Genomic DNA, 26723 nt, shown 5'->3' with positions numbered 1-26723 from the left:
TTTGTTGCATCATAGCCAATAGTCTTGGGAGGAATTAGATAGGAAACATTGAACAAGATTTTATGTTGCTTTCACTCGTTCGTTGCCATCGCCACCGCTCTTTCGCGTAAGTTAATGCAGTTGAAAGATTAACAAGAACAAGTAACATTTTTATATATAAAAAAATTATAGCTCCCATATAATGAATTCAACAAAGGTTCATATGCTAGGCAATGAGGAATCACAAAGGCAATCAAATAAACCTATCTGAGTCAAGCAAAGAGGGGTTTCTCCATTTCCTACAGCTATAGGCTGGCTTCCCCCCATATTGAATCAAGGCTAGTCCCCAAAGTATGAGCAAGCATTTCACTGTGTTTCAACAGGAAGATGGCGAGCCTAAGACTAACACAACTGCCATGGAGTATTGGCTAGGAAGCTGGTCAGGTCAGGAAGAGAATCACTTATTAAACATTTAGAAAATGGCATGCATCGTACACTGAAAGGCATTAACAGGGGGAAGGTGGAAGCAGGAGGTTTGATATGGGATTGGTTCGCCGTGACGAGTGCACCATCAAGCGACGGTACCTGTGAACGTGCTGTCCCAGAGCATACACCGTAGTCAGAATGTTTGTATCACGCCAGACCCAAAGCTTTTCAACAGAGGCTTCTTCACACATTCTAGCTGGGACTCATCAGGTAAACAAGTGATCACATGTAGGCGTGAACCAGCCTCATGAAAGCCTTGTGCCTTGACTTTACGCAAAGGGAAATACCGTTTTGCAGAAACGTACATGGGGCAGGTGGGACCCTCCGATGCTAGCGGAGACCTTGTTGTTGTTCTTTCCAGTTCCTGGTTCACAAAGCACTCCTGCGGCATGCGGTAGTATAAAATGAACGACAAACGACAAAGGCAAAGAACGTCTCAATACTGTTTAGCACCTTTCACCCACGTGCTTGGCAGGTGGTCAACTGGGCCTCACAACACCCCTGTGAGGTAGGTCAAGGTGAACACATCATTTACAGATAGGTATGTTGAAGACACAGAAAGGTTAGAGGGCGGACGCCACATCGTGCAAAGACCTCCAGAGCATAGTTGGGCACAGAGAACTTGCCATTTCCCATTCATTAAATGTCAGAGTGGTTTCCCTCGCAACCTCAACATTGTCTTATCATGGAAGCAAACAGAACCTCAAATCCTATATATATATATCATTCCCTGTGATACAGGCTGTAGAGCCTTCAGAAGGTCCTGAGCTTTCTGTGTGTGTTCCAAAAGGATCCCACCGTACAATTAAAAAAATTCACACATTCAGCTTCAGTTAGGGAGGCCAGAAGCCGAAGAAGATGGGGCTCATGCACCTTTGATAATTGTTTAGAAGAGGGAATTTCTGCAAGGGCAGCTACACATTAAAGGTGCAGGAGCCCTTTCAAGTTTCCCACCTGCCCATCATAGTTCCAGGTCATCCAATTTAATTAAGTGCAGAGCCCATTAAGTGATGCACAACACCGACTGAACCAAAGAGGATCCAATGGGAAAACACACAGCAGCCATTCCCTTCTCTTGTTGGATTCCACAGACTGTCCTCGTGCAAAGTACCTTGATACTGGATCAGCATTTAGCAATGACTCTGCAGGAAAGTTCCCCCACCCATTCTGTGCTCAGATACCAGCAAAGGGAAGAGAAAGAATACCGAAAGTGTCTGCGACGGAATGGACCAATGAAACATTTGCCCATGTTTCTTTGGGGTTAGCCTTCACATGCTCTCACTATCAGCTGAGGTTCTCTGCACCAGAATATACCTGAGACTTGAAGAGGAACGCTGACCCCTGTCAACCCCCCTCAACCCCACCCCTACCCCCCCGCATAGAACAGTCATAGGCCATTCTCTCAAGGAGCCCTGGAGCAACAGGCAACTGTGGAAGCACCATCACACAGCCTTCGGGAACAGAAGCGCTTTCCCTGTGTGAAACGGAAGTATTCCAAATAGGCCACCCGCGGTTCAATTTTGCGAAATTTTGGGGGGAGGTTTGCTGTGCAGCGGTGGGGGGAGGAACCACCAGCAATTTCCCACTGACCCGCTGATAGGGCCTCCTGACCAAAAAAAATAAAAAATAAAATCATAAACCGGAAAACAGAATCTTCTGCCCAAAAGTGGCACGGCAGAATAGGCACGAGAAAGTTTTTGCAGTAGAATAAGTTGCAAGCCAGGCCAAACCCCCGACTCCAAAGCGAGTGCGTTGTGCCAGGAGCACTAAGAGTCGGACGTGTGCTTTGCCAGTTTGCAGTATTAAGACTTCCTCCCTGCTACCCCAGCGCACCTCTGGGCTTCTGCTGAAATATGCCAGGGCAGGGGCGGGTGGGAACATTAGCTTAGCACCAGACTTTCAAGCCTATCAAGCATGCCAGGGGGAATGTTGACTTAGCACCAGACTTTCAGGCATGCGGTGGGGTGTGTGTGTGTGTGTTGAATTAGCATGGGGTGGAGAACCTCAGGTTTCAGGGCCAAATGTGGCCCTCTAGCCTTCTCTGCATGGCCCCTGGGACTCTTCCCATGTTGACATACTCCTTCTTGGTCCATACCCCCTACCCCTAGGCAACACCCAGCTTCAACCACCCAGCTCAGGTGCACATTTTCCCTGGGAGAGAATGTGTCCTTGAACTGTGATAATCCTTCTTCATTTGCCTGGATAGAGGACCAGGAGATGAGTTTGGAGTGTGTTTCTATGCAGAAACCCTTGGCTTTTACCATTCAAAGGGAAGAGTCTCACATCTATTGCACCATCCGCTTCTCTTTATCTTCCCACTGTTCCTCAAAGACCTCCAGGCAGCACGCCCAGGTCTCCCTCACAATACTCCTATAAATAAAGCTGAGAAGTAGTGGCTGAGTTTTTGAAATTCTACCCTCAATTTGCAGCACCAACTCTGCTTATGCAGAGTATGTTTCCAGAAGGAAGAAACCCCCATAACTGGAACCGGCTCTTGTGTTATTTATTTCTTAAATTTCTATTCCAAATTTCCTACAAGGAGCTCCGGGCAGTTTGCATAGGTATTGCGCAAAAGCCCTCTCTCTTTCTCTCTTTCCTTCCATTTCAGCCTCACAACAATCCTGGGAGGTAGGTTAGGTTAAGAGACAGTGACTGTTTGAAGGTCACCTGCTAAGCTCAATAGAGAAGCAGGGATTCATAGCCTGGCGTGGATCTACACACGGGGGGGGGGGGGGGGAGCCGCTATGAATAACTCAGAAATTCAATTGTTATAACGAAAGAAAAAATGCTATGGAAAACCGTTTAGAATTTTTTTCTTTGCTCTTCAGCGCCATCTGGTGCATGTTTATAATGCATTCAAAACGCTCAAATGTGAGGGGGGGGGGTCTGAGGGGAAAGAAACGTGATGGTTTTAGGTTCAAAAAGTGTGACCCCAGCACCCCAAAACCAAAATTTTAACCTTAAAATCCAAACACGGATGTTTGTTAAGGGGACGTCAGTGACTGACCAGTCACAGTCAAAATATCAAATTACCGTATTTTTCGCTCCATAAGACACACTTTTTTCTTCCTTCAATGTAAGGGGAAATGTCTGTGCGTCTTATGGAGCGAATGCGTGGTCCCTGGAGCTGAATTGCCCAGGGGAGAAAAGCAGATCATAATTTTTTTTTGGAAGAGGGAAGTGGGTGTTGAAACAAAGCCACTGATTGTTTGCCGATCGGGAGAGAGATAAGGGGACACTAGAGATAAAGGAGGCTGCCTGGGAAGGGGGAGGTAAAGATAGTGAACTTGCAAAGGGGGGAAACAGGAAGACTAAAGCAATAAGGAGAGAAAATAGAAGAAAAGGAGGAGCAAAAAACTGCTCCAGCTAAGGAAAAGACACTAAGGCAAACAAGAGGGAAGGGAGTGTTGAAAGGAAGCAGCTGATCGGTGGGATCGGGAGAGAGATAAGGGACGCTAGCGGAGGCTGCCTGGGAGGAGGGAGGTAAAAGCCCATGGATCCTCAGGATTTTTGCATTGGGTCACCCCAAATTCACCATCAGATCACAAAACAGGTCCATGGCTACAGCCTGCACCAAAAAAATAACGCACTCACTGTTGCTTGGGGCTGCAATGGCGCAAAAACGTGGTTACAAAGCATGGATCCACATGGATCCTCAGGATTTTTGCATTGGGTCACCCCAAATTCACCGTCAGATCACATGTCTGTGGCCACAGCATGAACCACAAAAATCATACATCCACTGTTTCGTTCAGAATTCCCCCCCCCCCTTGTTTTCCTCCTTTAAAAACTAGGTGCATCTTATGGTCAGGCGCGTCTTATGGAGCGAAAAATACGGTGAATTGTTTTGAAGTTGGCATCTAAACTGTTTGATGAAGAAGGTACAGGATACCAGCTATTTAGGAAGTATATATTTTATAAAGGTTCTACAGAGGAACCGCCTGAATAAACCCACGGGACTTGTTGAATAGGATTTGACAGGTTTGGGACTACTGAATACAAGACGATGTCATGGGGGCCAACGTGTGGGAAGGGTGAGCTCTGACAGAAAATTTGGGAGGAAAGAAAAATGTGAAGGGGAAAAAATCTGAGGGGAAAGAAACATGATGGCTTTAGGTTCAAAAAGTGTGACCCCAGCACCCCAAAACCAAAATTTTAACCTCAAAATCCAAACATGGATGTTTGTTAAGGGGACGTCAGTGACTGACTAGCCACAGTCAAAATATCAAATTACTCCTGTAAACCAGCTGTGAATATATTGTGCCTGAAGAAAATAATATTGTACGTTTAGAGCCCTCACCAGATCCTGTTTTTTTTCTGAGGAGAAAATTGGGAAAATTTCTGAGGGAAACTCCATCCCCCCCCCAATCGCTAGGCGATCTGAGAAGGAAATAGTTTTTATGATGGCGATTTTGGGATTACTTCGTATTTCTGAAATACTGTTTTCTGTGCCTTTGTTAGCTTCCTGGAGAACAGGAGGGATGGAAATTTGAATATAAATATATAAGTATATTTGTGGTGTGAGGAAGAAGTTTGAGTTGAGGGAAAGTCAAAGAGGGGAGAACTAAGGCAAAGGGAAAAATGAAGGAAAGCTGACTGGCTACTTCTGCCCTATATTGTTGTTTTTAAATTGTAAATTGTATTTTTTTTTAATTGTAAATCATGGCTGGGGATACCCAACCAGATGGGCGGGGTATAAATACTAAAATTACCATTATTACCATTATTATTTAAACGGTTTTATTCTTCCGTTTTCTATATGGCTGTAGCCTACCCCAGTGTCGAGTGTGTTTGTGCAAGAAATCTGAATAACAACAGCAACCCTGGTTGAAAACCTCCACACAGCAAAGTGAATGGAAACGATTTGGGAAGCCTCGCAACGGTTCCTCGAAGCCTTCATTTTAAACGGGAACCATTAATGGCTTAAAATCTGGACTCCAAACCAGTCTCCCCAACTTTCTTTCCTTTGAAACATTCTGGACAATAAGTTCCCTCAACCCCAGCCGGCTGCCTTGTATCCATCTTGCTAACTTTGGGTTCTCCAGTCACACTAATTTCCCTGACATGCTAGATTTCATGATGCGAGGCTTCTCAATCAGGGCTATCTTCTCTCCACACACTCCGTGTGTTGTTCAAACCATGCCGCACCAGTGTTGAAAGAAGAATCCAGTTAGCGGCCCAGCAGTGTCTAGGCTGAATTCAAAGCGCTGGTGTCGACGCTCACATGCAAAACTAGGGTAATTTACACAGCACCTTCTGCACGAGCCTTCTGGCATTTTATATTTTTTGTAACAGGGTCCTGTGCCTGGTGCCTCCCTTACCAGAAGCCAGGCTGATGCTCACCACAAAAACAGCCCTTTCTTCTGTGGGAATTCTCCTTTCTAACCCATTTTGAAAACAAAGAAGCATTCGCCTTGCAAGCAGAAGGCAAGCATATCAGGGAGAAAGATTCTGGTCCAACCTCTTCACTGCTAGTTTTCTACTTATGGGACGCTTTTCCCATTGCAGAATATTCAAGAGAAAGAGAGTGAGATACAATCAAGAGACAGAGAAACAGAGAGACCTGAAGTCTTACAGATCGGCAGCTGCCAAGATAGAGAGTCCTTGGTTCATTCAGCTATCTACAACAGGGTGATGACTGAGGTGGAATTTTATCCCTGATGTGCTAGCTTTTATTTGCAGGGATTTTTACCTCTTTTTTTCCTATAAATTACTTCAGGACAGAATAAAAATAGATTAAAAAAAGGTCCCCTGCTTCTCCTCAACTGCATTATTCTGCAAATCCAGACAGTCAGGTTATTTTTGGGGGAGGAATTCAAGTGCATAGCAGAAACTCAGGTTCCCAGGTTTAAAATGGATTAAAGTGCCCTAGCATGTCAAATCCACCTAAGGAAAACCAAAACTCAGACTTTTTGTGGTTTGGAAAGGGACAGAGAAGAGTATTGAAAAGTGTGGGATGAATGAATGACTAACGGGAAGACATGTAAACACCCTGCAAGGGAATCAGGATGAATGCTCATTATCGTATAACTTCCCCATAAGCAAACCGTAACAAATGCTTGATGAATACTGTGTTTAATCTAACCTCCGTGTAAGCTTTGTGCAAGCAAACCGGGATGAATGCTCAACAAACAGATAATCTTGGCTCTTGAAGAGAGAACACGAGTGAGAATCTAGGAAATGCAAAATTAATGTACATTAAAGCACTCAGTTGCCCTGGAACAAACCAACAAACTTCAAAAGAAAGAAAGAAATTGGACTTTTTGTGGGTAGGAATTTGACAGGGGGAAATGCATTAACAACACCCCCGTCCCACAAACAAACCAGAAGGAATGCTCAATAAATAATGGATATAATCAAACAAGTTTGGTGTAGTGGTTAGTTTTGCACCAAGGCCCGAGAGACCTGTGTTCGAATCCCCACTGGGATGACCTTGGGCCAGTCATTCCCTCTCAGCCTAGTCTCCCTTGCAGGGTTGTTGTGTAGAAAAAATGGGAAGGAGGAGAACTATTTGCTCGGGAGCTCCTTTTGAAGGAAAGGTGGAATAGCTTAAGCTTTGTACAAGCAAATCAAGATGGATGATCAATAAAGAGGCAGACTGGAGCAGCCTAGGGTTAAGAAACCTAAGAAACTCTAGGCAGATGGGCGTCATTTAATAATATTTTAGGAAGCTGCGCCTTACATCCCCTCCCATGGGTGAAACAGGGGGAAAATCAAAGCAATGTTTTATCTGGGGCATAAAATAAAGAGACTGTCCCTGGCAACCGGAGTGGATGGCAGTGGGAGAGAATAAAATATAAAACAAGGATGGGAAATACAGGCACCACTTTTCTTATAAAAATATTGTCGCAGGACGAACAGCAACATGAAGCCCAGAGGTGCAAGATGCAAAATAATTATTAATTGTCCTGAGACCAGTAAAAATGTGGCTCTTTTTTAAAAAAAGAAAAGAAAAAGAAAATGTGTCTGTTTTTGACAATAACACCCTTGAACCTCTTCAGACGTTACACTGAGAAATGTTTAACAATTGAAATAATTAATCATGAGGATAATAATAATAATAATAATAATAATAATAATAATAATATTGCCCAGACCACAGCAGTGCACATCTCCTTTGTAAAAGTTATTTCTCTGCTCAGGTATATTCAGGTGGGAAAAAACTTTCAGCTTTAAAAACATAAGAATACAAAGTTGGTATGATTGCTTTCAAAACCCTTTCACAAATCATATTTTAAAAAGTGGTTACACATATTTCGCCACAGTTCACGCCCAGGTCCCCCCATGTTGATCTTCTCTTTTGAACGCAATCGATTTTGGGTCTTTGTTGCTGCTGCTGCAATTTTAAACATTTAACAGTATTTCTGAATTATTGTTTTGTTTTTTAATTTGCACAGATACACGGAAAATGCAGTCATATCCACTGAACTGAAACGAGCTTCTGGTGGGTTGCTTGTGTCCCCTCCCCACCTTTTCCCCTTGGGGGGCTGGAGAGATTGCCCTAGATGAGAGAAGAATTCATTTATAGAAGCAACATTCGTTCAGTGGAAGGTTAGTGTGCACTGCCTGCCATTGCAACTCAAGTTCAGAGGAGAAAGCAACCAAATGTATAAACCTCCTGACATCATCAAACATGTTAAAATAAAGAGTCTAGCTTTTCAGTTTTCCTGCAAGCCGAGGTCAAAACGTTGAGGTTGGTGGAACTCTACACTAAGCTGTGATGTTGCTGGATGCTGTCTTCCTTCCTACGGACATACAGGAAAGAGCACCAGGGAAAGAAAACCAGTTTGTTTCTGCAGCTCCCCCAGAAAGCACTATGAGCGAAGCCAAGCAATTCTTGGCTCAACCATCACAACGATTAAACAACAGAAATGTTAAGCACCAAATTTTTGCCGGAAACACACCAGTGATGAGCTAATCCCCATCCTTCGTTTTTCATTTTTGTTTTCCTTCTTTAGAAAATAGAAAAAACACAAACAAATCACAGAATACCGTTTTAAGATCACTTGAAGGCTGACACGAAACGAGACGCACCGTTACAACGTTCAATTGACGTCTCCCTCTTTAAAGCCTTAAAATGATGCCTGCAGATCAAAGCCCAATTACCAGCCAAAGCTCCAGAACTGTGCCTTTAAATTGACTTTCTTTTTGCTACTATGCTGAGTTTTATTAAGACTGAGAATGATTGGGGGAGGGGAAGGGGAAAGCCATGATGGAACTTAAAAAATAAATAAATACTTTTTAAGTTCTGTTATCGTAATCCTCACCGTGATCATCGTTAGTATTTGGTACTCAGTTTAAGAGTTAAAGGCCATCTTTAAAAAAATAAATTTCTTCCAGAAACAAATCAAAGAAGTTTTGTTTTGTATTGATCCCAATATCAATTGCAATGAAAACCAATGAAATAACTTGTTTTGTTATTTTCTGCAGGCAGGCGAGCTGCAGTCTACTGATGCAATGGGTTCCCCATTCAGTTCAATGGAAGAAACTGATGTGCGCATGGATTTCTTTAGGGGGTCCATGAGCCAGCTTCTATTTGAGTGAACTGGGTGCCCGGTTCAGAAGAGAGACTGGCTGAAGACTGTCTGGCTGCCCAAAGACGTGTCAATTGGTGAGTCGCAGCACAGCGGGTGCAAGTCAAAAACTGGATTTTCATTGGCTTGGAAAGAAATAGGATTACACCCTGAGATACAAGCTCAGTATGGTGAAACATAAAGTATCACCCCCCTTCCTCTTCCCCTTCCCCTTCCCCCCCCATTAACCCCCCACCCCCCCCATCAGGAATGCAGTTATAACATTACAAACAGACTGGCCTGCATAAAAGGAACTGAAATACGTTCAATTAAAACAACTCCCATGCCAAATCATAAAACGAACATGGACCCTCTTCAAGTTTAAGCGTGGGCATTTTCACTTTTTTCTTTTTGCGCCAATCTAATAAGAGCAATTATATTTCCTCTTCATCTGATTTTTGTTTTAAAAAATCTAGTTTCATATATATATATTTATATACATATATAGACATAACTGTATATGCGCACACCCGTCTTGTACGTGCGCGCATATGTATATATATATAATTTCTGTCGTTAAAACCGTCAAAGAGCTTTGCATGAGGGAGGTGACAGTACATAATGAAACTCAGCACCTAAGGGCATAAGGCAGTTGTAGGTTTTTTTGTTTGTTTGTTATATATATTTTTTTATTATTAGTATTATTATTATTATTTTCAATCAGCACCAATCCCTATGATAATGTCCTACACTTGGTGTAAGGTATAAAACTCAGAGGCGGAGCTTGTTTGCTTTCCTCCGACCTCTGAAAGCGTGGAAGTTTGAAAATACTGGTTGGTTTTGCGTTGTTGATTTTTTTGTTTTGTTTTTTTCTTCTTCTCCTGCGCGTAAAAAACAAAAGGAAAGTTTTTCTTTTTGTTTTTACTTACAAAACATCGAGGATCTCTCATTCTCATATATATATATATATATATATATATATATATATATATATATATAGTTAAATACATACAGCAACCAGAAAGAAAACTTATTGGAAGGTTAGTTTCATGAGCTGTGTTCATGACCGTAAACATTTAACCCGCCTTTTTCCCACCCCCAATTTCCCTCTTTTAATTCTTTTGTTGTTTGTCTGTGACAGTGTGTGTGTTGTGTGTGTTGTGTGTGTGTGTCTAGGTGTGTGTGTGTCTGTGTGTCTGCATGTCTGTATGTGTGCTTGTGTTTAAAGGAGCATTTAAAGTGAAGATTCGTACTGTAGCAATTCATACAAGAGAGGTCCGTCTCTATATCTAATCCCTACGGCGGTCGGGGTGACGTACTGTAGAATGTTTATAGTCCTTCTTAATCTCCTGTCTACAAAATGGGCGTCCCAAGCCGGGTACCTCTTCCTTGGGATGTCTATCTTAATGAGAGGGCCTTCTGGGTGGTAGGGCCTCCCGGACGGAGTCGAGGGTACCATCGCTCTCACTTGGAAAACTGGCAAGCAAGTCTCAGCCGTGAGTTCCTCCTGTTGCTCCGTGGCCGCTCTGGTGGGCGTTGCCTGGGCCGCCCTGTACCCTGGGGTCTGGGGAGCCATGGGTTCAACATCAGGGGGCAAAGGAATGCCCCAGAGCAGTTCGGCGCAACAGGAGCTGGCAAAGATCTTAGCTCTTGGCCCCATGGGATGCAGGATGCCGTAGTACAATAGCATCAGTGCCACCCCGGCGGCGAAGCTAAGAAAGACGCAACAGAGTGCTGGCACAGCGTACGAGTCAGTGGTGTCGGGGTCTCTGTAATAATACCAAAGGAGCGTCAAGGCAGCATTCTCCGTCAAGACTACAGTGTAATAGGCAAACATTCGGTATCGGGTCCGCCCTTCCTTGACATTAAACCAGCAAAAAATGTACACAATCCCTACCACCATGTTGAAGAGAATCTCCTCCCATTTAGACATGCAGAAGTCTGTCCCGCCATGGATGATCCAGAAAGCCATGACGCACCAGTGGACCACCAGAAAGATCCCGAAATAGAGCTGGAAGATGGAAGCAAAGAGGGCGAAAGAGATCACTCTGGATGAGATGGTGAAGAGACGCCAGAAGAGATGGATAAGGGCCCCTCGGTAGCTCATGCTCTTCTTGTCATCCCTGGAGTCCCGGAGAAGCTTATGATACGAGGCTAGCACCCAAGCCAGGGACATCAGGGAGGCGACAGAGGACACACCTGCCGGGAGAACACACACACACACAAACCCACAGAGTTAAACGGGAAGCAAAAGGGACGCAGCGGCCCACATCATCGTCCCCCGGGGGGGGGGGCAGGTGTGGAGCATGTTTACAATGCGGGTCAGGGTAGCGAAAAAGATCTAGAGGAGGAAGAGAAGAGAGAGTAAAATAAGCAGGACTTCCTACGGGAGCATGCCTGTGCTGCAATAACGCCAGGCCACCATCTGCATGGATGTGCATGGCGATGAGGCTCACTGTCCACCAACAATTCCCTGCGTGGGAGGCTTCTATGTACAGTGGTACCTTGGTTCTCGAACTTAATCTGTTGCGGGAGTCCATTTGACTCCCAGAACTGTTCAAAAACCGAGGTGTGGCTTCTAATTGGCTGCTGGAGCTTCCTGCACTCAATCAGAAGCCATGTCGGACGTTCGGCTTGTGAAAAACGTTCGCAAACTGGAACACTCACTTGCGGGTTTGCGGCGTTCAGGAGCTGATTTGTTTGGGAGCCAAGCTGTTTGAGTACCAAGGTATCACTGTACTCTGTTGTGAACTGGTTTAAGAAAGCCTTATTTATAGCCACCTTGGAGAAACTAACCCACTAACTTTGGGCTCTCAAGAGGGGACGTAGACCCATTGGACTGTTGTTGTTGTTTAAGCTTATTTAACAACTCAATCACATGGATGGCAAATTCCATCGGAATATGATTTCATCTGCCACTTTGTGATTATATGAGTTTTTGATGTGTTCATGTCTTATCTTAGAAAAATGTCATATTGTCTCTTTTGCGCAAGTTTCTTTTAATACTTATTCATATATATATTTTGTCTCCTTATCTTTACACCTGACCATGCTCAGTTGCTCTCGGCTGTCTTTGAACTGTTGGAAAACTGTGCTAGTTTTGTTTGCTAATGAAAGAATAGCAATGATTTTAAAAACTGATCATGGTACTGTGAAATCAGAAGGGACCAAGTTAATTATAACTGCCCATGAACAGGTGAAGCCTATGAGCTGCATCTCGCTTGCCAGGTCTTTCCGCTGCAGACTCGTCGACATGACAGCTCACCTTCTAGGACTTCATGAGTAAAAAGCTTGGCTGAGATATAAGAGCTGGTGGTCTGAATATGGCTCATTGGACTTCTATAGGTAAAGGACCCCAAACGGTTAAGTCCAGTCAAAGGCGACTATGCGGTTGCAGTGCTCATCTTGCTTTCAGGTCGAGGGAGCCGGTGTTTGTCCACAGAGAGCTTTCCGGGTCATGTGGCCAGCAGAACTAAACTGCTTCTGGCACAACAGGACACTGACGGAAACCAGAGCAGACAGAAACGCCATTTACCTTCCCACCACAGCGGTACCTATTTATCTACTTGCACTGGTGTGCTTTCAAACTGCTAGGTTGGCAGGAGCTGGGACAGAGCAACAGGAGCTCACCCTGTCATGGGGATTCGAACCGCCGACCTTCTGATCGGGAAGTCCTAGGCTCTGTGGTTTAACCCACAGCACCACCTGCGTCCCTGTTACTTGACCCTTTTAAACTGGACATGTCCAGGATTGAACCTGGGACCTTCTGCAAGCAAAGATAGGCCCTCTAGCATTGAATGGTGGAAGAACAGGTTCCCACTAGACCCCCCTGGCAGACTCACGAGGGACAGCCCCTAAAGAGCATTGCTCCTTCAATCTTCATCAATAAAAAATACTGGAGGAATCACAGAAGGGATCATCTAGTCCAACCCCCTGCAATGCAGGAATCTTTCGCCCAACATGAGGCTCCAACCCGTGACCCTGAGATTAAGAGTCCCGTCCTCTACCGACTGAGCTATAGAGGAAACAATCTCTGGCTTCTCACAGATGTGAGTGTGATTTATGGCTTGCGTGCGAAAGAGCGGTGTATGTGTGCATGCACACAAATTTTGGTCTGTTGCTGGCTAGCACCAACAGAATTAAAAGGGTAATTCAATAATGATACTAGTGCAAAATGTGGAGTAATGCTAAGATTGGAAGGCAGCAAGTGGAGGCAGAGAGCCAAGGATGGGCATCCTCATTCTTCTTCCTGCTGATTTCTACAAGGGCAGCATTGAGACTATGCCAGCGGGCAGTGGCAACCCCTGGAATAGTTGTAAGAAGGCAGGCAGGTGGGAGCTAGCTGAGGACAGATGGAAATTTGTGGGCCAGTGACCCATTCGCTCTAATGGACCACCATCCACTGCACTCCCATCAAGTTTAGCTACAGTATAATCTCCTCCCTTCTGTAACGGTATCATTGCTGTCGGTTACATTGGCTGTGGTTTTCCAAGTCTTGAGTACGCTTCTGAGCCATGGTTCCCAAAGTGGGCACTAGGATCACCTGTGTGATGGCCTGGGAATCCGATTCAGAGGCTGAACCGGAGGAATCCTAGCCGGCACAGGAGTCCCCGCCTCCAGGGCGGGCTGAACTGGGGCAAGGCCTAGATTCTGAGGAGCCTGCACCTGTGTCAGATCCTCAGGAGCAGGCACCAGGTGAATCCATTCTGGCCCCAGAGCTGGTTGAAGACTCAGTGCCTGCAGGTGAGTCTCCCCCTGGGCCCAGTAACCCTTCAGCCTCTCCTGAACTGCAGAGGCTTAGGGCAGAGAGGCGAAGGGAACTGGTTTCTCCCAGAAGGAGTGCTCGCCTTAAGGCCAAGGGAGGCGGGGCTCCTGGGGGCCGGGACCGCCCCTGGCCTCAGAGAAGATAAAGGCCAATCAGCCCGGTCCCAGGTTGTGGGAGCAACGTCATCATTGAAGAGCTGTATTGGCCAGCATCCAGTCCTGTTCCTCCAGTGTTCCTGTTCCCCGCCCGGCTTCCTGCTTCTGATCTTCGAGTGTTCCTGTCCCCGCCCGGCTCCCTGTTTCGGACCTTGCCTCTCATCTTGTGGACTATTTCCAGGCTAGTGACTCAGGACTGAACCTTGACTATGGTAGCAGTAACCTTCCCCCCGGGACCTGCACAACCTGCCAGGTGGTGGTGGCAGTGCTTAGGGGCAAGGGGGCGGCCGTGGGGTGGCCGCGGCACTGGAGTTGCCAATGAATATCAGACTTTGAACAGCTGGTATCGCTGGATCAAGTCAATCAGTCTCATTGAAGTACTGTATTTTTCGCTCTATAACATGCACTTTTTCCCCTTCAAAAATTAAGGGGAAATGTGCATGCATCTTATGGAGCGAATGCAGGTTCCTTGGCTTCAGCGATAGCAACGCGAAGCCTCCGAAGTATAGAGGGAGCGCTCCCTCTGCGCTCCGGAGGCTTCGCGTTGCTTTCGCTGAAGCCTGGAGAGTGAGAGGGGTTGGTGCGCACTGATCCCTCTTGCTCTCCTGGCTTTGCATCGCTGGAGAGGCGCTGCACAGCTTTCCCTCTCTGTGCAGCTCCCCTTCAGCGAAGTGGGAGGATAAATGGAAGGGGCAGAGAGGCAGAGATTTTTTCCCCCTTGTTCTCCCCCTCTAAAACAAGGTGTGTCCTATGGTGGGTGCATCCTGTAGAGCAAAAAATACGGTAATTAAACAAATCAAGTTTCAACTGGGTTTTGCAGCAATGTGCAATTCATTGTTGCTGTTTTGAATTTTATTGTGTTATCAGCGGGTCGTGAAAACCGCTCATCTGAATAATGCTTTCAGTAGGGCAATGGGGAGGAGTTTATGGAACCGAGGGGACAGTGGCTTGGAAAGGTTTGGAAACTGGAGCCCAGAGCCACACTGAAAGAGGGTAATGGGGAAGGCATTTGTGCCTCAATTGGCCCCTCAATTGGCCCATCTCCCGCAGGAAACACAGCGAGCGGAAATGGGCAGAGGCTTTGCCACAAAGGAGGCAGGGCTTCGTTTGCTACCATGTTCTAGGGCCTGGCGATGGATCAAGGGGAGCAGTCACTGCCGACATGGAGGTGTATCCCCCCTCCCCGTACACAGTGTCTCCCCCCACCCAGGGCAACTTACATGGTAAGGTTTCTGCACGGTTCTTTTGGATCATTATGCAGAGCTGTAGCACCAATTGTGGGGCGCTCTCGAGGAAAGTCTCCAAGAGGCGCAACATGTTGACGTCTGCATACTCGTACATCATAGCCCAGTAAAAGCGCCGCTGGTGTTCCTTTTGCCTCTGGCTTTGGATCCCCAGGTACATGGTTCGGATATACCTGGAGACAAGGGGAGAAAGAAGGGAGGGAGAAGGTGAGCTCGTGACCAGATCAGATCAAAGGACATCATCATCATCATTTATTATTTATACCCCACCCATTTGGCTGGGTCTCCCCTAGCCACTCTGGGCAGCTTCCAACAAAATATTAAAATACAATAGTCCTTCAGATATTAAAAGCTTCCCTAAACAGGGCTGCCTTCAGATGTCTCCTAAAAGTCTGGTAGTTGGTTCTTCCTTTGACATATGGTGGGAGGGCGTTCCACAGGGCGGGTGCCACCACTAAAGAAGGCCCTGTGCCTGCTTCCCTGTCACCTCACTTCTCACAGGGAGGGAACTGCCAGAAGGCCCTCAGAGCTGGACCTCAGTGTCTGGGCAGAAAGATGGGGGTGGAGACCCTCCTTCAGGGATGCTGGGCTGAGGCTGTTTAGGGCTTTAAAGGTCAGCACCAACACTTTGAATTGTGCTCTGAAACATACTGGGAGCCAATGTAGGTCTTTCAGGACTGGTGTTATGTGGTCTCGGCGGCCGCTCCCAATTGCCAGTCTAGCTGCCGCATTCTGGATTAGTTGTAGTTTTCAGGTCACATTCAAAGGTAGCCCCACGTAGAGCGCATTGCAGTAGTCCAAGCAAGAGATAACTAGAGCATGCACCACTCTGGTGAGACAGTCTGCAGGCAGATAGGGTCTCAGCCTGCATACCAGATGGAGCTGATAAACAGCTGCCCTGGACACAGAATTGACCTGTGCGTCCATGGACAGCTGTGAGTCCAAAATGACTTCCAGGCTGCGCACCTGGTCCTTCAGGGGCACAGTTACCCCATTCAGGACCAGGGAGTCCTCCACACCCGCCCGCCTCCTGTCCCTGAAAAACAGTACTTCTGTCTTGTCAGGATTCATCCTCAACCAGTTAGCTGCCATCCATCCTCCAACCGCTTCCAGACACTCACACAGGACCTTCACCGCCTTCACTGGTTCTAATATGAAAGAGAGCTAGAGCTTCTTTTCCATTAATTCAGCTTTCACTTTCCTGCTTCCTACAGTTACATTTTAGGGATATTGCTCAATTAAAGTAATTGCAGGAGCTTTCGTTATCGATCAACCGATCAATTATATTTGCATATGTGCATATGTGATTATTTCCATACATATTTATTGATAAGCCTCATACAGATGTGCTCACACAAAGCTCACATGGTGGTTAGACTATGTCCAGCTTTTGAAACAGGAGAGCCTCTGCCAGACAGTAGACAACAATGCCTGCCCTCGGAATGAGGCAACTTCTTATGTTCCTAACCCACTTGCTAAATTTCATTAGGGCCAGTAGAAACTGTGCAAAAGCTCGTCCCAGTGCTATTCCTTCTTACCATCGCAATGATCGAATATGTGAGATTGCGGGGAAGTAATTATGGTGCCTCTAAGATGGGACAGACACAGGAAAGACATGAGCAGGCAGGAGCTATCGAATTGGCTGCCCTTAAGAAAGGTTCCAAAAAGCGCACAAAAAAATTTTAATAGCTGGGTTTCTGCAATTCCCTACGTTAGACAAATGTTTGGGCTTAAAGTTCAGAAGCAGAATCTTTGTTAATATGAAATATTAAGAGGAATAGTACGTATGTATGGATTGCATTTCTACCCCAGCTTTTTCTCAAAGGGCTCAAGGTGGTATACATTGTCCACCCCTCCTCGTTCAATTTCTACAACAACCCTGTGGGGTAGGTTAGGCTGAGAGGCTGTGACTGGCACAAGGTCACCTAATGAGCGAGGATTTGAACCCAGGTCTCACCCAGGTCCTAGTCTGATACTCTAACCACTATACCGCACCAGCCTAATTCCATGTTTTCCTGATAAATGAATAACTGTTCACCTTATATGCTAGGAGTAGTCAGGGCACGATGAGAGGGGAAAGGGTGTTGGAGTGGGGGGGGAAGAGATTTTCTTAATTTTACGTCTGCTGTTTCCAAAATTGCATTTAATTTCAGTGTATATCCGTGCCAATTTAATGGAGTTTCCTTCCCTCTCACTCATTTAGGATCTACACCTTAAGTTAAGGGGTGGACAAGTTTCAGTTTCTCATTCTTCCGAGCTTCAATTCACATCAGTTTGAGAATTCTGCATTTATTTTTTTAAGTCCTCATAGAAATTCAGCAAAAGATGTGGGTTTTTTTATGCAAATACCTCCTAATATACACAAGTTTGCATGTGTTTCTACCTGACATATACAATTTCTTTGCAAACTGATTTCCCCTAATATTGCATGCAGACCACAATGACCAGGATCTTTTTTGGGGGGAAGGTTTGACTGTTTTAAATGATATGTAAAAGGTAAAGGTAAAGGGACCCCTGACCATTAGGTCCAGTCATGGCTGACTCTGGGGTTGCGGTGCTCATTTTGCTTTATTGGCCGAGGGAGCCGGCGTACAGCTTCCGGGTCATGTGGCCAGCATGACTAAGCCGCTTCTGGTGACCAGAGCAGTGCACGGAAACGCCGTTTACCTTCCTGCTGGAGCGGTACCTATTTATCTACTTGCGCTGGTATGCTTTGGAACTGCTAGGTTGGCAGGCGCAGGGACTGAGCAATGGGAGCTCACCCCATCACGGGGATTCGAACCGCCAACCTTCTGATCGGCAAGCCCTAGGCTCTGTGGTTAAAGCCACAGTGCCACCCGCGTCTCCATAAATGATATGAGACTGCTTCAAATGCACAGAGTGGATGTAGTCTATTTTATGTGGGTATTCTAGGGGGTACAGCTGAGCCAGGAGACTAGAGGAAGCTTTGGGCTCTTGCAAGCAGACATTATGTCTTTTTTAAAAAAAGAAAGTTTTAAAAACAAGAGGGGAAAGACCCCTGAAGTACCTTGCAAAGTTAAAGCAAACAGGAAACCGTGCACATCCTGAAAATCTCTTCTGACCTCATAAAAATCACTGCCCTTTCACAGGGCACACAAAAAATTCAAGGTGGTTTTCGACCTCCATTTAATATGGGGCAGCGTGTTACACTACTATTTTTTCATTGGTGAAATGTGCAGAGCATGCAGAGTGTGCCCCATTTTTCTCTGCCTTGATACTGAATATTCGGTATTGTGTCCAAACATCCCTGATGTTTTGAAAACCGCTGCTGCTGCTGCAGCAGCAGCAAAACAAAGCCTACTTGCTTTGGGGAGAGGGGGAGCTGGTTTGTGGAGCGTTCCCTCACAAACAGGAAATGACCCAGATTTTCCACAAGGTGGCGATCTGATCTAATCATAGAGGGCATTCAGAAATGTAAATGGAGAGAGAGAGAGAGACCGTGGCTTGGGTGAAAACTCATTTTCTTAAATTCCGCTTTCACGCTGCACTGAATTTTCATGAGGTTTGATTTTTGCTGTGGAAGTTGCCGCGATGGAGTAGTGACTGTGCTGGTGGGGGGAAAGGAAGGAATGATTGCAAATTGCCACCCCCCAAACCTTTCTTTCCACTCCTGCATTCATTTCATGTGCTTGTTCGCAGCCAATGGCCCTCCCCCAACCCCCACATCTGCCGCTGTTCAGGTTCCACGCTTCAAAAAACACAACCCAAACCTGAAAAGGGCATTTTAAACGGCTCCATCCCTGTTAATCGGGGAACGTACCATGACCATGATGACATCATTGTGCCACACAGGCAATCAGTTTTGGTTCTGTGACATCACTGAGAGCAAACCAAGAGGAGAAGAGGCAGAGGGGACATTGTGTTGCAATGCTGTTTTTGTGGTTTCATCCAATATCCATACACAAGAGAAGAGCCTGCTGGATGAGGCCAATGGCCCATGCAGTCCAGCATCCTGTTCTTGCAGTTGCCAAACAGATCCCTGTGGGAAACCTGCAATCAGGATTTGAGCACAAGAGAAACTCGCCCCTCCTTTGGTTTCCAGCAACTGGTCTTCAGAAGCATTGCTGCAGCTTAATAATAATAATAATAATAATAATAATAATAATAATAATAATTTATTATTTATACCCTGCCCATCTGGCTGGGTTTCCCCAGCCACTCTGGGCGGCTTCCAACAAAGTATTAAAATACAGTGGTCTGTTAAACATTAAAAGCATCCCTAAACAAGGCTGCCTTCAGATGTCTTCTAAAAGTCTGGTAGTTGTTGTTCTCTTTGACATCTGGTGGGAGGGTGTTCCACAGGGCGGGTGCCACCACTGAGAAGGCCCTCTGCCTGGTTCCCTGTAACCTCACTTCTCACAGGGAGGGAACCACCAGAAGGCCCTCAGCGCTGGATCTCAGTGTCAGCGCAGAACGATGGGGGTAGAGATGCTCCTTCAGGTATACTGGGTCGAGGCCGTTTAGGGGTTTAAAGTCAGCAGCAACACTTTGAATTGTGCTCGGAAACGTACTGGTCACCAATGGTGGAGGCAGAGCACAGCCACCGTGGCTAGTAGCCATTGCTAAGCCATGAATTTGCCCAATCCTCTTTTAAAGCCATCTAAGCAGGTGACCGCAGGATACAGGTGGTGCTGTGGGTTAAACCACAGAGCCTAGGACTTGCTGATCAGAAGGTCAGCGGTTCAAATCCCCGCGACAGGGTGAGCTCCCGTTGCTCGGGCCCATCTCCTGCCAACCTAGCAGTTCGAAAGCACATCAAAGTGCAAGTAGATAAATAGGTACCGCTCCGGTGGGAAGGTAAATGGCGTTTCTGTGCACTGCTCTGGTTCGCCAGAAGCGGCTTAGTCATGCTGGCCACATGACCTGGAAGCTGTACGCCGGCTCCCTCAGCCAATAAAGCGAGATGAGCGCCGCAACCCCAGGGTTGGCCACGAGTGGACCTAATGGCCAGGGGTCCCTTTACCTTTACCTTTTTAAGCTGGTGGCCACCACCATCTCTTGTGGAAGCCATTGGTGTAGCTAGCTGCTCGGGTGCCCAGTGCGGTGCATGTGTCCTGCAGCTGGGGGGTGGGCGAGCTGCCCATGGGGGCGGGACACACTGCATGGAGCCTCTCCGCTGCCCCCCTCAGCTGTAGGGTGGCTGAGGGAGAGGCAGAGGGCAGACGCAAGTCCCACACTTCCATTTCATACAGCGCGGAGCCTGCATGCACCCAAGCCACCATGTCACTCCCAGGAGAGATGTGTGGCTTGGGTACATGGAAATCCCATGGTAAGTGCCGGCCCCCGTGGTGTGGTGCCCAGTGCCAGCGGCATTTCCTTACATTTGTTGACTGAACTAAAAAGTTTCATGAGCCCAATTTTTGTTTTTAAGCTCATATTTTTGTCATTTTGTCACCCACCTCAGTGATGACACCCAGGGCGGCATGCATCCACCGCACACCCCTTCCTCTGCCATTGATGGAAGCATGTTCCATAGTTTTAACTATGTGGTATGTGGAATGTGTCATGTGGGAGGGAGTTCCACAGATCTGAGCCCACAACGTGGAAGGCATGATTCCTCATGGAAAGGCGTCATGCTTCTGGCTCATAGTGAAACACGAATAGTGCTTCTCTAGACGATCTTAGGGATGGGACGCACTGGGTTAGGCACCCCTTAAGGTATCCTGCGCCCGAGTTATTCAGTGCTTTGCACACACTTGTGCAAGAACCACAAACCTGTCCTGGCAAAAGACAGGAAGCTGGTTCAAGCCCCTTTAACACCAACATCATGTACGGGTGGCATGCTATTCCTGATGGTGTTTCAGAAACGCTTGCGCCACCTTTTGCAAAGCGCCGCAAACCCCTGCTAAAAGTGTGAGTGCATTTCGCGGAGGGTCAGCACACTCCCCCTCCCCGTTCAATAACCCTGCCCCAGTTTGGGCTCAGCGTTTGGTAGTGCAAAGGCCCTGCAGCCACAGCCTTGCTACATTATAATAACCAGGCAATGAACGCCAGATTGATGACCTCCGAGCAAATTCGCACAGGCCTCTCGTTGCACAGTTGAACTATAAATCAAATTGGAAAAAGATAATGATATTTGCAGAGCTGCTGGCCAGGTCTGATGGCTCTGGCTATCAGAGCACCATGGTTGCTTGAGCAGCAACGGACTTGGAGGGGCAGGGGGCTGATCTTAAGCTTCTCTCTGAGAAGTCTTTCTCGGCGTGCAGTGAGTCGCTGGAGAACTTTGGAGGCTAGCATTTTTTAGCATGTTGGAAGATGGAGGACAAAGAAAGGCCTTCTCCATGCAGCAAATCTCGTTAAACTATGAAACTCACTCCGGCAGAAAGCAGCGATGGCAACCAATGTGGATGATGGAAAAGCTGAGCGAAACCAAAAGAGACAGCCGATCAGAAGGTCGGCGGTTTGAAACCCTGCAATGGCGTGAGCTCCCATTGCTCGGTCCCTGCTCCTGCCAACCTAGCAGTTCGAAAGCACAAAGTGAAAGTAGATAAATAGGTACCACTCTAGCGGGAAGGTAAACAGCGTTTCTGTGGCTGCTCTGGTTCGCCAAAAGCGGCTTGGTCATGCTGTCCACATGACCCAGAAGCTGTACGCCGGCTCCCTCAGCCATTAAAGTGAGATGAGCGCTGCAACCCCTGAGTCATCCGCGACTGGACCTAATGGTCAGGGGTCCCTTTACCTTTACCTTTATGAACTGCCTGCCAACCAGCAGTTCGAAAGCACAAGGTGCAGGTAGATAAATAGGTACCACTCCAGCGGGAAGGTAAATGGTGTTTCCGTGCACTGCTCTGGTTCGCCAGAAGCGGCTTAGTCATGCTGCCCACATGACCCGGAAGCTGTACGCTGGCTCCCTCGGCAGGTAAAACGAGATGAGCACCACATCCCCAGAGTCGTCCGTGACTGGACATAGCGGTCAGGGGTCCCTTTTCCTTTTTATGCATAGGAACTAGACCTTCTGGTGCCTTTTGGGTCATTGAAATGGGCTAAAATTCTGTCCCAGTGACAATGGATGTAGCCAGACCTAACTGCTGAAACCTACAAGGTCTTTAACGTCACCAGCCAACCCGTTTTGCAGCTCTCTTCCTAAAAGTACATTTGGCTAGGAAAGCGGATGGGTGGGAGACACACAGCAGTTTCCCCAGCCTCAATCCTTCTGAGCTTTTTTTTTTCCAGAGAAGTTTCACTGGGAGTTCTCCATGAAAGCTCGGGAAAACTGAGCTAATTACAAGGCGAGCCGTGGGAAACTTGTACACGATCAGTCTCTTAGCAACTACGCTACAGAAGCTCTCAAACAAAGCCAGGGACATGGGTTTTCGGAAGGTAGGGGAGGCTTGAAGAAGAGGCAGAGCAAAAGAGAAAAGGAGGCCAGAATCCTGAAGAACATAATGTAAGAACATAAGAAGAATCTGCTGGATGAGGCCAATGGTCCTTCTGGTCCAGAAGCCTATTCTACAGGACCCAAATGCAACAGCACTCTCCCCTTTAGCTGTTTCTAGAAACTGGTATTCAAAAGCATTACTGTCTTTGAGCGTGGAGGCAGAGCATAGAAATTGTGGCTAGTAGTAGTAGTAGGAAGAAGAAGAAGGAGAAGGAGAAGGAGAAGGAGAAGAAGAGGAGGAGGAGATTGGATTTGATATCCCGCCTTTCACTCCCTTTAAGGAGTCTCAAAGTGGCTAACATTCTCCTTTCCCTTCCTCCCCCACAACAAACACTCTGTGAGGTGAGTGGGGCTGAGAGACTTCAAAGAAGTGTGACTGGCCCAAGGTCACCCAGCAGCTGCATGTGGGGGAGCGGAGACGCGAACCCGGTTCCCCAGATTACGAGACTACCGCTCTTAATCACTACACCACACTGGCTCGAAGAAGAAGAAGAAGAAGAAGAAGAAGAAGAGGAGGAGGAGGAGGAGGAGGAGGAGGAGGAGGAGGAAGAAGAAGAGGAGGAGGAAGGAGAAGAAGTGAGAGCTGGACCATAAAGAAGGCTGATCGCCGAAGAATTGATGGTTTTGAATTCTGGTGCTGGAGGAGATTCTTGAGATTCCCATGGACTGCAAGAAGATCAAACCTCTCCATTCTGAAGGAAATCAGCCCTGAGTGCTCACTGGAAGGACAGATCCTGAAGCTGAGGCTCCAATCCTTTGGCCACCTCATGAGAAGAGAAGCCTCCCTGGAAAAGACCCTGATGTTGGGAAAGATGGAGGGCACAAGGAGAAGGGGGCGACAGAGGATGAGATGGTGGGACAGTGTTCTCGAAGCTACCAGCATGAGTCTGACCAAACTGCGGGAGGCAGTGGAAGACAGGAGTGCCTGGCGTGCTCTGGTCCATGGGGCCACGAAGAGTCGGACACGACTAAACAACTAAACATTTTGTACCCTGCCCATATGACTGGGTCACCCCTGTTATTCTGGGAGCTTCCCCCCAAAATATAAAAGCATCATGAAAGAGCAAACATTAAAAACTTATCTACACAGGGAACCAGGCAGAGGGCCTTCTTGGTAGTGGCATCCGCCCTGTGGAAAGCCCTCCCACCAGATGTCAAAGAGAACAACAACTACCATACTTTTAGAAGACATCTGAAGGCAGCCCTGTTTAGGGAAGCTTTTAATGTTTAATAGACTATTGTATTTTAATATTCTGTTGGAAGCTGCCCAGAGTGGCTGGGGACACCCAGACAGATGGGCGGGGTATAAATAATAAATTATTATTATTATTATTATTATTATTATTATTATTATTATTAAGCTTTCAAAATTTTGATTTCCCCTTCCCAGCCACAAACACTTGCCGCCTGAAGTGGTACGGTCCCTCTCACCTGCCTCCAGACCGTACCACTTCCCTCTGCTACTTGGGTAGGTCCAGCTTTTCAGGAGGAGATTTTTTGCATTATGATTCCTGCTTCCGTTTGCACTTGGGTTAATTAATGGTTGATTAACTTGAGTTAGCAGACGCGCTTCTAAATGTGAGCTAACCTTGTTCCTCAGCAGTTTGCAGGGAATGGCAAATGTCCGTGTCCCGGAACAAATGTTTGCGGAATGTCTAGACTCGGCTTGACAAATGTGCGGCTAAACTCAAGTGGATTGGTTGGCAATCAATGAGAGAGGAAAAACTAGAGGAGAGCTCAGAGCCAGGACTGAAGGAGAAGAAAACCCAGAAAGCCATCTCCAATTCTGGCACATCCGTAGTGAGATATGACACAATACGATACGATAATCTTTATTGTCATTGTCCCATACAGAACAACGAAATTGAAAAATCTACATAATACATTCAAAAACCAACAAGCCTGCTATCCCAGCCTAGTTAAAACTCTAAGCACCCTAAAACTCTGATAAAGGTAAAGGGACCCCTGACCATTAGTTCCAGTCGTGACTGACTCTGGGGTTGCGGTGCTCATCTTGCTTTACTGGCCGAGGGAGCCGGTGTATAGCTTCCGGATCATGTGGCCAGCATGACCAAGCCACTTCTGGCGAACCAGAGCAGTGCATGGAAAGGCTGTTTACCTTCCTGCCGGAGCGGTACCTATTTATCTACTTGCACTTTGACGTCCTTTTGAACTGCTAGGTTGGCAGGAGCAGGGACTGAGCAACGGGACCTCACCCCGTCACGGGGATTTGAACTGCCGACCTTCTGATTGGCAAGTCCTAGGCTCTGTGGTTTAACCCACAGCGCCACCCATGTCCCAAAAACTCTGATACCCCATAATTAAATACAATATACTCCCATAGAGACTACTTTACACTGAGTTTAAAACCAAAATCGCATTTGGGTAGAAACTGTTTCTCAGGCGGCTAGTCCTAGTCTTTATAACCCTGTACCTTCTTCCAGAAGGCAGAAGCTGAAAGAGATCATTTCCGGGGTGCGCACTATCCTGCGCTATCTCTGCAGCTTTCTTATGGCACCTGGAAGCGTAGATTTGATCCAAGGTGGGAAGAGTGCACCCAATTATTCTCTCTGCAGTCTTTACAACCCTGGACAGCATTGTTTTTCCCCTGACCGTGCAGCTCCCAAACCACACACACAGACCATAAGCACCTTAAAGACCAACTAAGTTAGTTCTTGGTATGAGCTTTCGTGTGCATGCACACTTCTTCAGATGCACACGAAAGCTCATACCAAGAACTAACTTAGTTGGTCTTTAAGGTGCTACTGGAAGGAATTTTTTTGTTTTGACTATGGCAGACCAACACGGCTAACTATCTGTAACACAGACCATAAGTTAATACACAGTGCAATGGTAAAATGGCATCAACAGGTCCTTTGAGAGATTTTTCTGGAGGTTGCTCAGAAAATATAACCTCTGCTGTGCTCTCTTCATCAGGTCTTTGCTGTTTTCTCCCCAGGTTAGGTCATCTCTCAACTCCATTCCCAGTGCCTCTTCTATACCTAGCTTGTCACCTTTGGTTTATGGGATGTGTGGTGCAGTGGCGGAGAGTGGTATTCTACACATGCTAAGAGGCAGCTCAAATGTCTCTGAGCATGTGCAAAATTCCCCTCCCATTGCAAGATTGATTCACGATGCCATCTGGGACTGAACAACAATCTGCAACACCTTTCTTAGGTGGCCTCCAGGCTTCTCCTACTTTGTGGGTGGGATTCAACCACATAGCGGCAAATTCAGGTTGCATAATTAAGAACATGAAAAGGGCCTTCTGGATCAGGCCAACGGCCCATCTAGTTCAGGATCCTGTTCCCCCAGTAGCCTACCAGATGTCCCAGTGGGAAACCTGCAAAACAGGAGCTGAGCAGAAGGGCACTCTCCCCTCCTGTGGTTTCCAGAAACTGGCAGGATCCATACAGGCAGCAGGTCTGTTCTCCAAGGAATTACCGTATTTTTCGTTCTATAAGACACACCAAACCACAAGACCCACCTAGTTTTTGGAGGAGGAAAATAAGAAAAAAAATATTCTGAATCTCAGAAGCCAGAACAACAAGAGGGATCGCTGTGCAGTGAAAGCAGCAATCCCTCTTGCTGTTCTGGCTTCTGGGATAGCTGCGCAGCCTGCATTCGCTCCATCAGACGCACACACATTTCCCCTTACTTTTTAGGAGGGGAAAAGTGAGTCTTATAGAGCAAAAAATATGGTAATTGCTCACTGCTGCTGCTGCATGTACCTTGGAGGCCAGACCCAGAACCTCCTTGGCAGTCCCCGCTCCATGCCACGTCTTGGTGAATAGATCTCTGCTAGTCTCCTCCTCCTCCTAGGGAGGAAATGGCAGAAGCTGCCCTCTGGGGTCTCCTAGGCTTTGCACCCACCTGGTGTGATTCAGAGTGGGTTCCTCTCCTCTGTGCGATGGCCTTTGATTCCCACTTCAGCTGATTTGCTTCTCCCCAGATGCAGATCTTAGAATTGTAGAACTGGAGATCGGAAGGAACCTCCGGGGTCATCTAGTCAAGGCATAGGCAAACTTGGCCCTCCAGATGTTTTGGGACTACAACTCCCATGATCCCTAGCTAACAGGACCAGTGGTCAGGGATGGTGGGAGTTGTAGTTCCAAAACATCTGGAGGGCTGAGTTTGCCTATGCCTGATCTAGTCCAACCCCCTGCAATGCAGGAATCTCAG

General features: G+C 46.9%; 1 protein-coding gene across 1 annotated transcript in view; it reads right to left on the bottom strand.

Annotated features, from left to right (window-relative positions):
- Positions 1 to 9855: 9855 nt before the first annotated feature.
- The window catches only part of XKR6 (XK related 6), a gene marked incomplete at its 5' end in the record, with an annotated part of 161663 nt that continues 144795 nt past the window's right edge, over positions 9856 to 26723 (bottom strand). The window contains 2 exons of the mRNA XM_083733382.1: positions 9856 to 11177; positions 15119 to 15315. Coding sequence (XP_083589508.1) covers positions 10213 to 11177; positions 15119 to 15315 — 1162 coding nt within the window. The 3' untranslated portion in view covers positions 9856 to 10212. The remainder of the gene's footprint in view (positions 11178 to 15118; positions 15316 to 26723) is intronic.

The sequence above is a fragment of the Podarcis gaigeae genome, assembly GCF_964106915.1.
Source record: "Podarcis gaigeae genome assembly, chromosome: 3".
In the NCBI taxonomy this organism is placed as follows: Eukaryota; Metazoa; Chordata; class Lepidosauria; order Squamata; family Lacertidae; genus Podarcis; species Podarcis gaigeae.
The sequence above is the reverse complement of the archived record's forward strand: the minus strand, read 5'-3'. Positions and strand labels throughout refer to the sequence as shown.